Raw genomic sequence first — 15,977 nt, 5'->3', positions numbered from 1 at the left:
AAAGTAACATTCTGCATTGTGCTAGGCTGTATGTGATATTGATTGGCCTGACCCGAGCGAACCTGTTGTCATTGGCTACCTTGTCTGTTGTGAAGACATGAAGCTCAGAAGTGACAGTGTTGTATTACCTACTGGAGTGGGTTGCCATGGATGCAATTGTTCTCGTGCTTCTACTGTGAGCTTTCTTCAATTTTTGTTTCTATGGTGACCGTGATATTCCATGTTTTCCAATACACCATAGGATCAAAGCACCCACAGTAGAACTACACTAGTTCTGTTGAGCAAGGAAATCCGCAAGTGACCACAGACTGTTAGGAAGACGATAATTGTAAAAAGACAAGGGGGGGAAAAATGGGTCAATTAACATGATGGCTGGGGTTGGGGAGCGGGGATATTCTGGTGGAACACTATGTATTCGCCCGTCATGGAGCGCTGGGGTGGGAAGTGAGCTGGCAATGTGAAGCTCCCGAGAGCTACATTCCTGGGCTCAAAACGTACGTTTTCTTATTCTCACAAGAAAGAAATAATCGGCTCTTATTGACGTTTTACCTGATTCTCTAAAGCCTCACTGGTGAGAAAGAAAGTGCAATAAGAATAGATTGAGAAGAAAAAAAATTATAATTATAATATGTGCGTGTGTGTGTGTGTGTGTGTGTGTGTGTGTGTGTGTGTGTGTGTGTGTGTGTATGTGTGTGTATATATATTATGTACATAACATTATGTACATAAAATAATAATAATAATGAAGAAATCTGCGAAAAAGGTCAACATCTCACACTGAACTGGAACTGTAGTACTGTTGGAACATAGTGAGCTCAATTATGTGTAGGAGAAATGGAATACAAATGAGAAAGAGATCGCATTTCAAATCGTCCTTTCCTGTTGGTCAGTATTTTGAGTGGATGGTTGAACTTGGCCTCTGCAGACAGAATAAGATGAAAATATTGCAGTGTTGCCTCTAAAAGACTTGAACTGTCTGTGTATCTCCTGGGAGCTTTCCAAGCAAGTGGTTTAAAGACAAACCTGTTGCCACTTACCTCAGAGTTAAGTAAGTGGTAAACCGAGTGGTAAATCGAAAAAAGAAACCCATATGGTTTCTTGTGTTAGGAAGTTTGCCATTTATTCTTAACGCACCCAGGGCAGTCGCGAAACCACATTCTTAGATGCCACCAGATTGTTCGATCAGTTGCCGTTGTCTCTTACACCCTTGAAGTGTTTTACATTCTTGAAGCGTTCCTTTCAGAGAAACAGTGTGGTTGCCCTGCCTTGTTTTGGCAACTAGTGCGGTTGGAATTGTCCCTCCATAGCTAGTCGAGCCCAGCAGGTTTGTTCTGGCTTTTTTAAGATGGCTGCTCTGTAAACTCGTCCAAACAATGGGCACCGCTGCAACTATGACATCATATTTGGGAGGGGGGGGGGGGGGGGCTTGGCCTAATAATGCTGCACGTGGGAAAGGGAGAGGCCATGTGCAGTGGGCCGGCAGGAATGAGGCCGAGTCGATCCCCGTCAAGGAATCTAGCAGGGATCACTGCCAGATTTCAGTGAAGAGACTCCATGTTGCTGCACTGAAACAGGTTTTTTTTTTTTTTTTTTCTCCCCAGTGTGGTGCAGCCAGTGGTTTTCGTCGTGCTCACAAATCCATATTTTGGGGGTATTTTGCTCAGATTTTGCTCCGAAAAATGAAATCTTTTATAAATGTATATAATTAAGAATGACATTTGGTTTGTATTCATCAGATTTCTGTTGAATGTTTGTTGTATCAGATCTTCACCGTTTTTTTTTTTTTTTATTAAGTGCATTTATCGCAATCATTTAAATATTTCACGCGAAAGACCATCATGGAGCTCCAGTGGCTCCTCGGAGAAGGACACCGTATTTGTACCACTGAAGTATGGCGTGTGTGTGTGTGTGTGTGTGTGTGTGTGCGTGCATGTGCGTGCGCTAGTCCGTGTTCAGTGTCAGTCAGATCGATTTCCTCTGCTGGGAAAGATTCCTTGCTATTGTGCTGATCACAGTATGTGGCTTTTAGCTGTACCTGCTGTACCGGAGACAGCCATCACTATCCGCCATCACTGCCACTGTGACGATGGTGTATGTAGCCTGTGCAGAATTGAGAGTGAAGATGTGACATGCATTGCGATTTCTAATTTTATCCATGTCCCCAGTAGTAATGCATGTTTTATGCATTTAATAGATTAAACATTGTTGCCATGGGGACAGCCATGAAACGAGAGTCTTGCCCAAAATAGACAAGACTGACGAGCTCTAGATTGTGAATTCCTCGTTTTGGGTCTTTTAGTGATTTTTTTTATTTTTGTCTTTGGTGGTGTTTTCCACTTAGCAGAAGTATGCCCTTCAAGGTCACCAGAGAGCGGAATGGCGTTGATGTGGCGAAGAAATGTCCAGCACGCCTCATACACGTTGTCTGTAGCATGATGAAGAGATTTCAGTCACGCCTCTGTACTTGCACCGTCGTCTTTTCATTTCATCGTCATCATCATCATCGTCATCATCATCATCATCATCATCATCATCATCATCATCGTTGTCCGACGTGGTCGGGCATGCCCTGGTAGCGCGCTGTGAGAGATTGAGATTCTGCTCTTCGCCGGGGGATCGTGCTCCATTGCAGCAGCCACTCCACTCCACTCCGCTGCGCTACACTACATACCCCCTAGAGACGTAATGTAGCTAGCAGAGGGAGACAGCTGGAGCGCCTGAAGCCGGGCCATACCGGGCGGCCCTTCACTGAGATCGCAGTCTCTCCGGGGTACACGCATCGGTCTCGACTGCGTCGTGCTTTTGTGACGCCCCGGAAGTCCCGGAACACCGCTGAACGAGGAAGTTGTGTATGAAGGCTGTAGAGAGACCTGCCACTTGCCAGCGAGCGAGCGATTCATTTTGCCTCACCTGTTCACCTGTGTGGGTTTTAAGTGAGCAGCATCTGAGCTTGGTTTAGAGAATGCAAACCAGTTAGTCTATGGCTACGGTCCAATAATTTTCACAAGATCATGCCGCTCCCTTCAGAACGCTCCACCATGGTACCACATCACACTTCCCCCCTGAGCCGCCGGAGCTAACAGGTGCGAACCGTTGGAAAGCCACAGACCACGCTAGTACCTTAATTAGCCTCGACGCAGCGCGATAGATATAGCCTGCGCAGGAAGGAGTATAGAGAGTGAATTATAACTACTGTACTTGGAGTTGTGTGAAAGTAATACAGCACAAAAAAAGGGGGAAAAGTATGTACAGAACAAGCTAGGATTTATTGTCAAGATAAGGGAGGGTGGCTGGTTATTATTAATGTCGGTTTATTATTTATTTCATACATTTGGGTACATTTTATTAGCTCATTGTTGCACTGTAACTTGAATTTATTATATATACCCCAGCCTCTTGTTGAGGGTATCCTGTCAACAGTATGGTTCTGCTGGAATGTTTTGTCCCATTGTTGTCATGTGCAATCTAGAGTACTCGGTACGTCCGTCACATTCCAACTCATAGCATCCAGTACTGAGGCTGATTACAGAGACAGATTCCCTCATAGGGAGGAGGCAGGGTCCATCTTCGCAATCGCAATCACACCCCAGCTCACGCTGCACTGCCAGTCTCTGAAGCACTAGCCAGGCTAGCTGCGTGGAATCAGTGGGAATGGCTTGATGGATTGCAATCAGCCGTCGTGGTGGCAACGGGCAACGATGACGTGGCGCAGCTCTGCGATGCAGCCAGCTGCACAGAGCTGAATGGGGAGAGTGTTGGTGTGCAGTAGATGCACTTCTTCTCTGCCTTGGAGGTACAGCGCTGGACTACATTTGGGGAAATAATGTGAATGCTTTACTGCCCAGATCTACGTCCTCTATTACACCCCCATGTTGTTTACTTGTCCTGTATCCATAGGGGTTGTTGTTTACTCACGGTCGTAACTCCGGGCAACAAAATGCAGACGTGCAGTATGATTGGTGCAGACCTTTCTTCTGCATGCTGGTGCGATCGGTCCTCTGTGTGGGTGTGGTTGTGCAGCGTGCTGCTGATGGGTTAGCTAGCATATCGACGTTGCCTACCTACCAGCAAGAGAAATGATTCTGAATCATGCACGGCTGTCTGCAGCATAGATGGTGTGCAGTACTTGGGTCGGGTGCGCTTGGGTCAGCAGCGCTGCAGACTTGTCTCGCTAAGCAGAGCAGCAGCTTCGCTGCAGAGCACGACCTCTGACCCCTGTAGCTTGGGGTGTGCAGACGGGATCCTGTGTGGCGCCTGTCAATCAAACAAAGCAAAGGGAATGTATGGGTGCCTCTCAACATCTCTCCTCGATGCCCGATCCTCGAGGGGCGTTCCCACTGATCTATAACTAAAACCGGATAGACTATCCCATTGTTGCCGCCCCATCATTCTTTGTGTAGATCAGTGAGGATCGAGGCCCGAGGAAGGAAGGGAGGGAGGATGTATAAAAGCCGAATGAGAGGCACCCTATGTAAGGCTCAGGGCTGGAAACCACACGATTGCCACCATGGCGACTGCGTAGATCTGAGCGTCCATGCCAGAGTTTTTTGCGCACCCTATCTCGAGGGTGTGGGCGGCTAATCAGGTATTTCAGGCTGCAGTAACCCTGGAATATGAATGGGTTGGTTAGTTTATAATAGGCATGGCTATTCAGACTACTGGGTGGGTGCATATGTACTATGTGTGTGCGTATGTGTGTGTGTTCGTGTGTGTGTGTGTGTGTGTGTGTGTGTGTGTTCGTGTGTGCATGTACTATGTGTGTGCGTAAGTGTGTGTGTTCATGTACGTGTGTGTGTGTGTGTGTGTGTGTGTGTGTCCTGTGGCTGGAGTTACATGTCCTCTATCTCCAGAGACTAGCCTGTAATACTGAAGCAATGTAAAAATAAGTAATCATTGGTCCCTGTTCCACTGCAAGGAATAGAATAAATTAGTATGAATTTTAATTTTTTTAATTCCAAAGGATGTTGTTTCTAGAAGCTATCTAGCATGGCAATAACCACTGCTGTTGTAACCGTGGCAATGATATCTGACAATTCTCTTATCTTATCTTACCTCATTGTGTGTGTGTTTCCTTACACAATTACTTGCAAAGTTGGGCCCCATCTCATTGGTTGCACTATTGTTGTGCTGTTGCTCTCTCTGTTTTCGTAATATCCTGTGACTGTCATTTTTTTTTTATTATTATTATTATATTATTTATTATTTGAAGGTAACCAGATATTTAATGATTTTGTAGATATGTGGGGGTGTTTTTATGGTGTCGTTATGTCTGATTTTGTTGACGAGGCCTAGTATTTTTATAATAGCTTATCAATTATTTTGGTTGTTTCCACATGGCTCAAATTGACACACTCACATTGGCTCTGGTATTGAGTTTGCTTGCCCCCGATTTTTTGAATTTATTAGGGCCCGAGCACCGAGGTGCGGCCACTGAAAGTGGCTGCACCGTAGGTGCAAGGCCCTATTGTTTTTGCTCAGATTATTATTATTATTATTATACTTCTATTCCTCTTACCCTTAACTTTTTTGCCCTTTTTCACCAATTTGGCATGCTCTAAAACTCTTGAAATTTGGCAGCTACATGTAGAATTGATGCCTCTACTGAGAGACAGACCTCTGGCCTAGGGTGTGGCTCAGGGACTCTATAGCGCCACCTACCGCACTGTCTGTTGTGGTTGACACATACATTCACGGAAATGAACCAAATTTGGTGGACATGTGTGTTGTATTATTCTGAACAAGTTTTACATTTAAACTATATAGTGAATCTTAGAAGAATTTGAGTTATGATTATGATTATGATTTTTGCACATCAATTATTTTGAAATACTTCTCCTAGACGGTTTATCGAAATCATGTCATATAAGCACTAAAATGATCTTGAGGGGTTGCCCGAGAGGAATTGCGACCAGATTTTTGAATTTTTGAAGTATATTGAAATGGCGAAGGTTTGAATTATGGCGTTTTATTAAGAAACAGGAAGTTGGTGTTATAGAAAGAAAAAAGGCTATGAATTGGATGTAATTTGGCAGCTACATGTGGAATTGCTTTTGGTAGTCAGAGACAGAGCTCTGGCCTAAGGTGTGGCTTTGGGACTCCATAGCGCCACCTAGCAGCACGTTATCTGTTGTGGTTGACACAAACATTCATGAAAATGAACCAAATTTGGTGGACTTGTGTGTTATTGCTATGGCTAGTCAGAGACAGAGCTTTGGCCTAGGGTGTGGCTTAGGGACTCTATAGCGCCACCTAGCAGCACGTTATCTGTTGTGGTTGACACAAACATTCCCGAAAATGAACCAAATTTGGTGGACTTGTGTGTTATTGCTATGGCTAGTCAGAGACAGAGCTTTGGCCTAGGGTGTGGCATAGGGACTCTATAGCGCCACCTAGTGCGTTGTCTGTTGTGGTTGACACATACATTCACGAAAATGAACCAAATTTGGTGGACCTGTGTGTTATTGCTATCGGTAGTCAGGGACAGAGCTTTGGCCTAGGGTGTGGCTTAAGGACTCTATAGCGCCACCTAGCGCATTGTCTGTTGTGGTTGACACAAACATTCACGAAAATTAACCAAATTTGCTGGGCTCGTGTGTTATTGTTTTTGCTAGTCAGAGACAGAGCTCTGGCCTCGGGTGTGGCTTAGGGACTCTATAGCGCCACCTAGCACATTGCCTGTTGTGGTTGACACGTACATTCACGAAAATTAACCAAATTTGATGGGCTTGTGTGTTATTCCTATTGCTAGTCAGAGACAGAGCTCTGGCCAAAGGTCTGACTTAGGGACTCTATAGCGCCACCTAGAGCATTGTTTATTGTGGTTGACACAAACATTCACAAAAATGAACCACATTTGATGGGCTTGAGTGTTATTGCTGCCGCTAGATAAAGACAGAGCTCTGGCCTCGGGTGTGGCTTAGGGACTCCATAGCGCCACCTAGCGCATTGTCTGTTGTGGTTGACATATACATTCATGAAAATGGATCAAATTTGGTGAGCTTGTGTGTTATTACTGCCGCAAGTCAGAAACAGAGCTCTGGCCTAGGGTGTGGCTTAGGGACTCTATAGTGCCACCTAGCGCATTGTCTGTTGTGGTTGAAACATTCACGAAAATGAACCACATTTGGTGGGCATGTGTGTTATTGCCACCGCTAGTCAGGGATAGAGCTCTGGCCTAGGGTGTGGCTTAGGGACTCTATAGCGCCACCTAGCACATTGTCTATTATGGTTGACACATTCACGAAAATGAACCACATTTGGTGGGCATGTGTGTTATTGCCACCGCTAGTCAGGGATAGAGCTCTGGCCTAGGGTGTGGCTTAGGGACTCTATAGCGCCACCTAGCACATTGTCTATTATGGTTGACACATTCACAAAAATGAACCACATTTGGTGGGCATGTGTGCTATTGCTACTGCTTGTCAGGGATAGAGCTCTGGCCTAGGGTGAGGCTTAGGGACTCTATAGCGCCACCTAGCACATTGTCTATTATTGTTGACACATACACAACAATTAGGTACGCTTGTGTGTTATTTCTGCCACTAGTCAGAGACAGAGCTCTGGCCTTGGGTGTGGCTTAGGGACTCTATAGCGCCACCTAGCACTTTGTCTGCTGTGGTTGACACATACATTGATGAAAATTAACCAAATTTGGTGGGCATGTGTGTTGCTCATGCACATGCAAACCAACAAGTATGTGTTGCTTTGCTAGATGCCGAAATGTCACCGGTCCGCACCGCAGGTGCTCGGGCCCGCCATCGCCGCTTGCGGCTATATTTTATTTTATTTTTAATTTTTTTCTGTTCATTCCTAGAGTTTCCCTGTGGCTTTATATGTTGAAAAGTTTAACGTTAGGACCTGTCTGTTTACTGATGTTGTAAAGGTTATACAAGATTCCGTGTGATTAAGTGGAGTTGTCTGAAGAGGTTGTCTTGGAGCTAAACTGTAAACCTTCCCTTTCGTCTCCAGGTTCCGGAATCCTGCTTGCTTGATCCATGAACAGCACATCTGTAAGCATCCTAACACTCAGGTAGGACTTTTAATTTGTTTTATGATTTAAAATGTCAGACAAATTAAACCTTTGTTTATTGAAATTCCTATAAATCGTAGACATTACCTCAGCATGTATTTGCAGATATTAGTATTTTAATAACTACGCTGATGAGTTATGTGTTTTGACTTCTTCATAAATCACACATCTTATAATGAATATTTTTTTATTTATAAAATTGTTTCTTGACAGATGCTTCTTCATGTAAAGGCTAACTGCTTTTTATTAGCCTAAAGATTGATTGGCCTCGGTCCAGTCTAGAGAAATATATCGGGCAGTCCTTACGGCCTTACCGTGTTCCGGTAGACGGTAGAATTTTTATATTGCCATACCGACAGCATTGCATAATCCCTGCCCCCTTTTGGCGCAAAGAAACCAGACAGCTGTGTAGCCTGCCTCTCCAATTGGCTGCAGCCAGCAGCCAATTAGAGTTCGGAGGGGGAGGAGACAGACGAGGTCTGCACTGTGTTTCCTGCCACTCTGCCTCAGTGCGTTAGACCACAGTGAGCCGCTCTGCCTCAGCTTCACGCAGGCCCCGTCCGCCCCGACTGGTGCTCAAACCCGCCGGGGGAGGAGGCAGAGAGCCAGGTGTGGGCTAGGACAGGTCTGTTCGCTTGGGTTGCAACCTCGGTCTCGTCTTGAAACTTAGGTATCTCAGTTGTCTAGGTCTAGTCGTCTTTTTTTTTTTTTTTTTTCTTTGTTGAGGTTAGAGTAGTTTGTAATGCATGTGTTGCGCTGGACACTTATCTTATTTTTTTGCGTGTGCTTCAGATTTTGAAGCTTTTTTTCTTTTTTTTTTTAAGAAATTAGGTGGACGGTGCTGCAGGCACGTGGTTAAATTGAGCTGGTTTTAGGCCAAGAGAAGGTTCTAGGGGGAAAAAAAACAAAGGGGGGGAAGTGACTGCAGAGGTTTTGTAGTGCCCCCTAGTGAATGAGATCAGATACTGCAGGCATGGAAGTTGACAGTCACTGCTGACCTTGTTAGTTTAGCTTCACCGGAGCATTGATCCTCAGTAGTTGTTAGCAGCTTGTCAAGTGATTTGGCTGCTTAAGTTAATAGAGGTGTGTCTACAGGGCTCATGTGACTAATAGAAGTTTGTGTTCCACCCCCCCCCCCTCTCTCTTCCTCCTTTTCTCTCTCTCTCTCTCTCTCTCTCTCTCTCGTTGGATCTCTCTTTAGGTGAAAAATGGAAGTCGCTGTTCCAGAGGAGCCGCAAAAGAAGATCTTCCGCGCTCGAAAAACCATGAAGGCAAGCGATCGGCAGCAGCTCGAGGTCCTGCACAGCACCCTGTCGACGGTGTCGGCAAACGCTTCCTCATCCAGCACCGCCGCCGCTGCCGCCGCCACCCCACCTTCGTCGTCGTCGTCCTCGCCGTCTTCGTCGACTTCCTCGACGGCCTCGGCACCCATGGTGAACGGCACGCATTCTGACGATGGCGTGAAGGCCGCGGGGAAGAGCAAAGAGAAGACGAAGGAGAAGGAGAAGGAGAAGACGGCCGCCGTCAACGGCCCGAACTCCAACTCGCCCGCTTCCAGCTCGCCCGCGTCCGGCACCCCCTCGTCCGGTTCAGCGTCTCCGCACCTGGGACTGTCCCTGTCCCGGTCTCCCTCTCCGTCCACCGCGACCTCCGCCGCCTCGAGCCCCAAGCCCTCGGCGGCGGCGACGAAGAACGGGCCGAAGGAGAGCGAGAAGAAAGAGAAGGCCAAAGACGAGTCCAAGGAGAAGGAGAAAGAGGAGGCGTCCGCTGAAGGCAAAGAGGCGGAGGAGGAGAAGAAGAAGAAGAAGAAGCCAGAGAAAGAGAAGGAGAAGGAGAAGGAGAAGGAGAAGGAGAAAGAGAAGGACAAGGTGTGTAGAAGGGACGGAGATGGAGCAGAATAGACGATAGATGGTGTCCGAGAGAGTAGCTCAAACGATGCCGGATCGAAGCGACCGGCATGGATAAAACGGCTAGTTCTTAGTTCGCAATCTAATCGAATTGAGTCGATTAGTAAGCGCATTGTAAATGGCATACAGAATCTGTTCTCTGGGATCTAATGGATACAGTCCGAGCTGGTGCCTAGTATTCGTACTAGAGGCACAAAAAGGTTTTTTTGTTGTTAAAACTTAGTTGCTAATATGTCGTTCTAGAGGCACAAAAAAAAATCCTGGGTCTTAAGATGGTCCCGTCGGGCTCATGGATTCAGTGCTTTTGCAGCAGCATGGGATGGCGGATTAAGCAAACACTGCCTGTAGAGCTGTTGAATGGCTGTAAATCAAACCTTCTTCAAAACCAGGGGTGGACACTTCACACGCCCGAGCACCCCAGGACATGTGTGTGTCATGTCGGGGTGGGGTGGGGGAGGGCTGTCTCCCCACGATGCGAAATTTACCAATTAATTAATGACCCAGTGAGAACAATGGCCTCCTGAGAGCCGCATTAGAGCTGTAACTAGCTCTGGGGCCAATAAACGCCTGATTAACGGCTTCCAGTGACTGAGTGCTGTAACGCTTTAGATAAGGTTGATGCTGAGTGGGCTGAGGGACAGTAGCGGTAATAACAGACTGTATAATTGTAACAGTAATGGCTGCAGGCCTGTAGTCTAATTCCATTCAGCGGGAGCTGTGACACTACAAAATCAAAGGTGAACTTGAGAAAAAAATCACTGAAGATGGATGCACTAATGGATTTGATTATTTTGTTTTGTCATTATAATAACTGTTTTACATAATTTTTGCTTTCTTTTGATTTTATAGAAGTCCTCTTCATCAGCCAGCCCATCCACGACCTCGAGTGAGAAGACGGGGGTGGAGAAAGACGCCAAGCCCACAGCGGACTCCAGCGGCAAAACCAGGGAGAAGACGGAAAAGGCCGCGTCTAAGAGCCAAAGGTCATCGCCGTCTCCATCTTCGTCCCCGACGACGTCGTCTGCAGCGCAGGGGTCCGACCAGGAAGTGAAGGAGGGCTTCCTCTTCCTCAGCGAGGAGGAAGAGAACGTGGCGGAGAAAGAGGAGAAGAAAGCCAAGCAGGACGAGGAGAAGACGGAGGAGAAGATGGAGGTGGACACGGACGCGGACAAGGAGAAAAAGGAGAAGGAGAAGGAGGAGGGCGAGCCCAAGTCGAAGAAGAAGAACGAGGGAAAAGCCTCTCGATCGTCCAGCCCCACGGAATTAGCCTCCGCTGCAGCAGGTGGGTGAAAGGTCGCCTCGACACCTCAGGCCCTTAAAAGTGACACCTCGACACCTCAGGCCAAAAAGTGAAAAAAGTGTTATTGTTATTTATTTGTTTGTAAGGTTATTTACCACAAATGTTGCACTTTGTGATATGATAGAGGTTTGCTTGAAGGAAGTGAGAAAGAAGTGGGGAGTAATCGAAGTGGCAGGGGCATTGAACTTGAAGTTGTCAACGACTTAATTTTTTAATACTGTTCGTAATTCTTTTCCTCGATGATCAAACAGCCACCGATGGCACATCCTCGAGCAAGAAGCGGACGTTGTCTCCGGACGGAGAAAAGAGCTCATGTGACTAATAGAAGTTTGTGTCCCCCCCCCCTCTCTTTCTCCTTTCCTCTTTCTCTCTCTCTCTCTCTCTCTCTCAAACAGCCACCGATGGCACATCCTCGAGCAAGAAGCGGACGTTGTCTCCGGACGGAGAAAAGAGCGAAGAGAAGGCGGGGGAGGCGACCCCAGAGGAGGAGAGGGGGGGCAAGCGGCCCAGGGTGGAGGGCCTGGAGCTGGAGGTAGAAGCTCAGATAGAGCTCAAGATCACCGACGGAGCTGCTGGCAGTCGCCTGAAACTGGAGAAGGTCAGTAGGAAGCGATGGACACGGACATTTGCGAAGCCGTAAACACACACACACACACACACACACACACACACACACACACACACACACACACACACACACACACACACCCTATGTAAATGTTGTACATTTGTAATGTTTTTTTTTTTGTGCTTGTTGTTTTGTTGCTTTTTAAGTAGAGTTTTTGTGAAAACTCTACTTAAAATGTAGTATTTTTTAAAAGTTCTGATTAAAATTCTTGAATGAATTGAATTTAATGCTAACCATGTGGCCTGCTGTGCGTAGATAAAGCAGTGCAGTTTGTATTTGTCTGCTTGTTTTAATGTGGGTTTCTACACTGTGATGTGTCCTAATAGTTTGACGGGACAACATTGTTCAAAAACTGTATATTTTCCTTTTTCCCATTTTTTGGCTTTTATCTCACATTGCTGTCTTTTTCTCTTTATCCCCCTTTCTCTCTCTCTATCTATCCCTTGCTCCGTCTCAGGTGGTGCAAAAACTGGTGGAGGAGCGGCTTCGTGTGCTGGAGCTGACCGTGTTCGACCGCAGTCTCCAGGAGCTGAAGGAGCGAGTGGAGAAGATCGACTGTGCTACCAAACACCAGGGCACGCTCAACACACTACAGGTGAGGCCCGTGCAAGGGAAGTGAGGGGTGTGAAGGGACACAATGGGTCTGAAGGATTAACAGAATGAGATGGAGGTACAAGTGACGCTGCACTTTCAGTATGACTGCGCAACTGATACCGAACCGTTGTCGATAGTTATCTGTGAGTTGTCGTCTGTGACATTTTGATTATTTAACGTTAACGTTATGCTTGTCTTTCCCCAATATTCTAGGCCAGAATCTCCCGACTTGTCAAGAAATTTGGAGCTGCTAACCAGGCGTCGGAGAACAGCAGAAAGGTCCAAGAGGTGAGTGGATTGGTTGAAGCCGGTGCGGAATTTAGGTTAGCTATAGCTAGAAGATTTGGAACGCAATTGAATTGATGGACAATGTCAAATCTGAACCAGATTTATAATACCAAACCTCTTAAGCCACACAATAATGTTGCCTCAAATATCCAAGAAGACTAAGAAAAAACAGTAAAACCCAGCAATAATCCTAATTCCAGTAAACAAAATGAAAAAAAATCCAATTAGAATATCAGTTAAATTTTGTTCATTGCCTTTGAACACTGAAAGTTTTGTGTCTGAATTAATGTTATGTAGTCAATTAAAATGAAAAAGCAAAACATTCAATGAAAAGGCTGATTACTATCAGTTAGATCCAAAAGTGAGTTTAATTTTTTTCCAAAATATCCTCTCAATTGAATGCATCCATTAATGACATCAATGAAAAAAGGCCTTTGGTCTTAATAAACTCTACATATTCTAACATTTCTACATATCAAAACCGTAACCTTCTAACCCTATCTAGGGGATAGCTGGATGGATTTTCTGTTAACACGAAAAGATTCAGTAAAATTCTTTTTGGTGTTTTCACACCAGGGGTACATTTTCTTGACATTCAAAGTTGTCATGACCACACTCGTTCTCTTCAGTACTGTTTGATATCTTCTGACCAACCCTTTGTTGACCAGTACCCTGCTTTGTGGTCTCCCCCAGAGATGAGGTGCAAGCCTACAGTACCCCCATCCTTCTTTGGCCTCCCCTCTCCCGCTGATCATTAGTACCTTCTGGCGCCTGGCGTCCATGCTTGTCTCTCCATCCTTGTGAGGAAACTGGCTGAGCCGAACTTAATCCCATCCTCAGATATTTAGATTTTTTCACAAATACCCTCGGCTTGTTTTCCGATTGCAAGTGTCGTGCACGAGGCACCGCAGACTGGCTCAATTCAGAGGAGGGAAGAAAACAAAGATTTATTTTTTGAACATCACCGGAATATTATGTGTTGTGTTAGCAACGCAAACCTTTTACGGGTTATTCCTTGAAGGAAGATGGTTAATATTGACAAGGGTTTAGACATCGTGTCTAAACATGATCACATGGAGCCTCAAAGAAATTCTTTGATCCTGAACTGAGAAGTGAGGAGAATTTTATGGGTCACTTTGACAAAATGCCTTTCCTCCAATTGAAAAGAATTGGATGAGCCACAAACCTTTGTAATAAAATTAATATTTAACTGTGACGTTGATAAACTTGACATTCTTGACGTACTTGACCGTACTTTTTTTTTTTTCCGTTTTGTTGCAGGCGCTCAAAAAGACCCCCCTTGCACCCCAAGTGAATACTGCCTCTGCTGCTGCTACTGCTATCACCAACGGCATTAGGTACGTTGCTCTGCGTGACTACTACGCTTGGCCACCTAGTTTGTGGACCAGGATTATTCTTTGGCCCAATCCCAATGTCCGGACTCACGGACTCACGGACTTTGGTGCGTGTTCTCGCGAAATTCATAAGGGTTGAGGGCCTGTCCCAATGTCGTATTACAACGGGCGTGAGGGTTTGAGTACACACTTACCGTGGCACACACTCACTCACTTAGCACCTGAGATCAATTAAGTCTGTGAGTCCTTAGTCCTCAGTCTTTAGGGCTGACATTGGGATTGGGCCTTTGTCTCTTGTTTTTATGCCTGGTCATGGACCTCGTTTCAAAACAGTGCTGATTCTTTTTTTTTCCCTCTCCCCCTCTCGTTAATTTCGCCCTTTCCACAGAACCGTTCGCGCGCTGATCGACGAGAAGCGAGCCACTAACAGCCCTACGGCAGCAGCCGCTGTGTCCGCAGGTAAGACACTCGACTCCTCCGTTGAGAACAGCATTACACCGTCGTGTGTCTGGCTCTGTAGAAGAATTGGTTAATTCATTCATGCATCAATTATTATTATTATTATTATTATTATTATTACTATTATTATTATTATTATTATTATTTTTATTATTATTATTTTTAAATGGATTCGTCCAATTAAATCTCAATCTCTACAATTTTTGCGATCTCCTGATTTTGGATTTTCAGGTTTTTTTAAACCCTATTTGTCGGTTTGTTTCAGTAATGGCTAAGCATAAGCTAGCAAAATAATTGAATTGATGGGCTCCGTCAGCATAACTGTCAGGCATTTTTAAAAGGCTTTTTCTACAAGATGACGATACCGTTGCTTTTAAAATCTCTCAAAATACAGAAAGCTGCAATGCCAATGTATCAATCATTTTTCAAGGATATTCCTGGGTTCACATAATTCCAAACAACAAATTACAATATATTTTTATCATCGGCATAATTATCATCGTTGCCACCAGTAGTAGCAGCAGTAGTATCAAACTCACTTGGGAAGTCCAAGCTAAACAATTCCACACAAACTTTTAAAATTCTAAAATCACGATCCTGGTGTTCCCCTCAGGGTCTCCTCTTCGGTCCAAGCCTCTCTCCGCCCCGACAACCACCTCCCCCGCCGCCGCCACCACCTCCGCATCACCGCTGGCCTCGCCGGTTGCCCCGGCGCCCATGATCCAGATCCTCTCCACCGCCGCACCCAGCACTGCCACCGTTGCTTCGACAAACGTCGCCGCCTCCACCTCCGGCGCGGTCGTGGCCACCACTCTGCCGCAGGTCCAGGCCCAGGTGGCCCAACAAGGCGCGGCCCAGTCCGTGGCGCCGGGCCAGACCCAGACGCTGCTGCTGAAGACGACGCAGGGCGGCAACGGCCAGCCGCTCCTCATCATGGCCAACGGAGCCATGATCCCCGTCACCTCCCTGGCGACCGTCACCAACTCGCTGACCAACGGCAAGACCACCACCACCACCGCCTACATCCTGCAGCCCAAGGCGGCCCTGGGGGCCACGGGCGCGACCATGGCGATGACCCCGGGCGCCACCACCCAGGTGGTGCAATCGGCGATGGCCGCCGTGTCCGCTTCGCCGGCGCTGGTTTCGTCCTCCCCGACGCCGGTGACGCTGGCCAGAGCCTTGCACCCGAACGGCGGGGCAGGAGGCGTTGTCTCCGTGACGACGGCCCGCGCGCCCACCCAGAGTGCCGCGGCTGTTGTTGGAGTCGCCACGTCCTCTTCGGCCAACCCGGCTAGCAGCGTTCCTGCCGCAACAGGGGCAGCGGCTTCAGCCACACCGTCAGCTAGTGCCATGGCCTCAAAGACGGGTAAGATTAGTGTGTGTGTGTGTGTGTGTGTGTGTGTGTGTGTGTGTGTTT

The 15,977-nt window shown here is 46.6% G+C and overlaps 1 protein-coding gene across 4 annotated transcripts in view; it reads left to right on the top strand.

Annotated features, from left to right (window-relative positions):
- atf7ip (activating transcription factor 7 interacting protein) overlaps positions 1-15,977 on the top strand; it is a 49,877-nt gene that overhangs the window by 28,444 nt on the left and 5,456 nt on the right. For 2 of the 4 annotated variants that reach the window (XM_062540213.1, XM_062540191.1), the window contains exons 2-10: positions 7,969-8,029; positions 9,231-9,897; positions 10,786-11,218; positions 11,632-11,834; positions 12,322-12,459; positions 12,672-12,746; positions 14,028-14,104; positions 14,490-14,560; positions 15,174-15,926. In XM_062540213.1, the coding sequence (XP_062396197.1) occupies positions 9,238-9,897; positions 10,786-11,218; positions 11,632-11,834; positions 12,322-12,459; positions 12,672-12,746; positions 14,028-14,104; positions 14,490-14,560; positions 15,174-15,926 (2,410 nt within the window). In that variant the 5' untranslated portion in view covers positions 7,969-8,029; positions 9,231-9,237. Of the gene's footprint in view, positions 1-7,968; positions 8,030-8,558; positions 8,700-9,230; positions 9,898-10,785; positions 11,219-11,631; positions 11,835-12,321; positions 12,460-12,671; positions 12,747-14,027; positions 14,105-14,489; positions 14,561-15,173; positions 15,927-15,977 lie in introns of those variants that run through there. The other 2 variants (XM_062540198.1, XM_062540205.1) reach the window with 2 other exon arrangements.

The sequence above is a fragment of the Sardina pilchardus genome, chromosome 1 (assembly GCF_963854185.1).
Source record: "Sardina pilchardus chromosome 1, fSarPil1.1, whole genome shotgun sequence".
In the NCBI taxonomy this organism is placed as follows: Eukaryota; Metazoa; Chordata; class Actinopteri; order Clupeiformes; family Clupeidae; genus Sardina; species Sardina pilchardus.
Note: the sequence above shows the minus strand (reverse complement) of the source record. Positions and strands in the feature narration are given on the sequence as shown.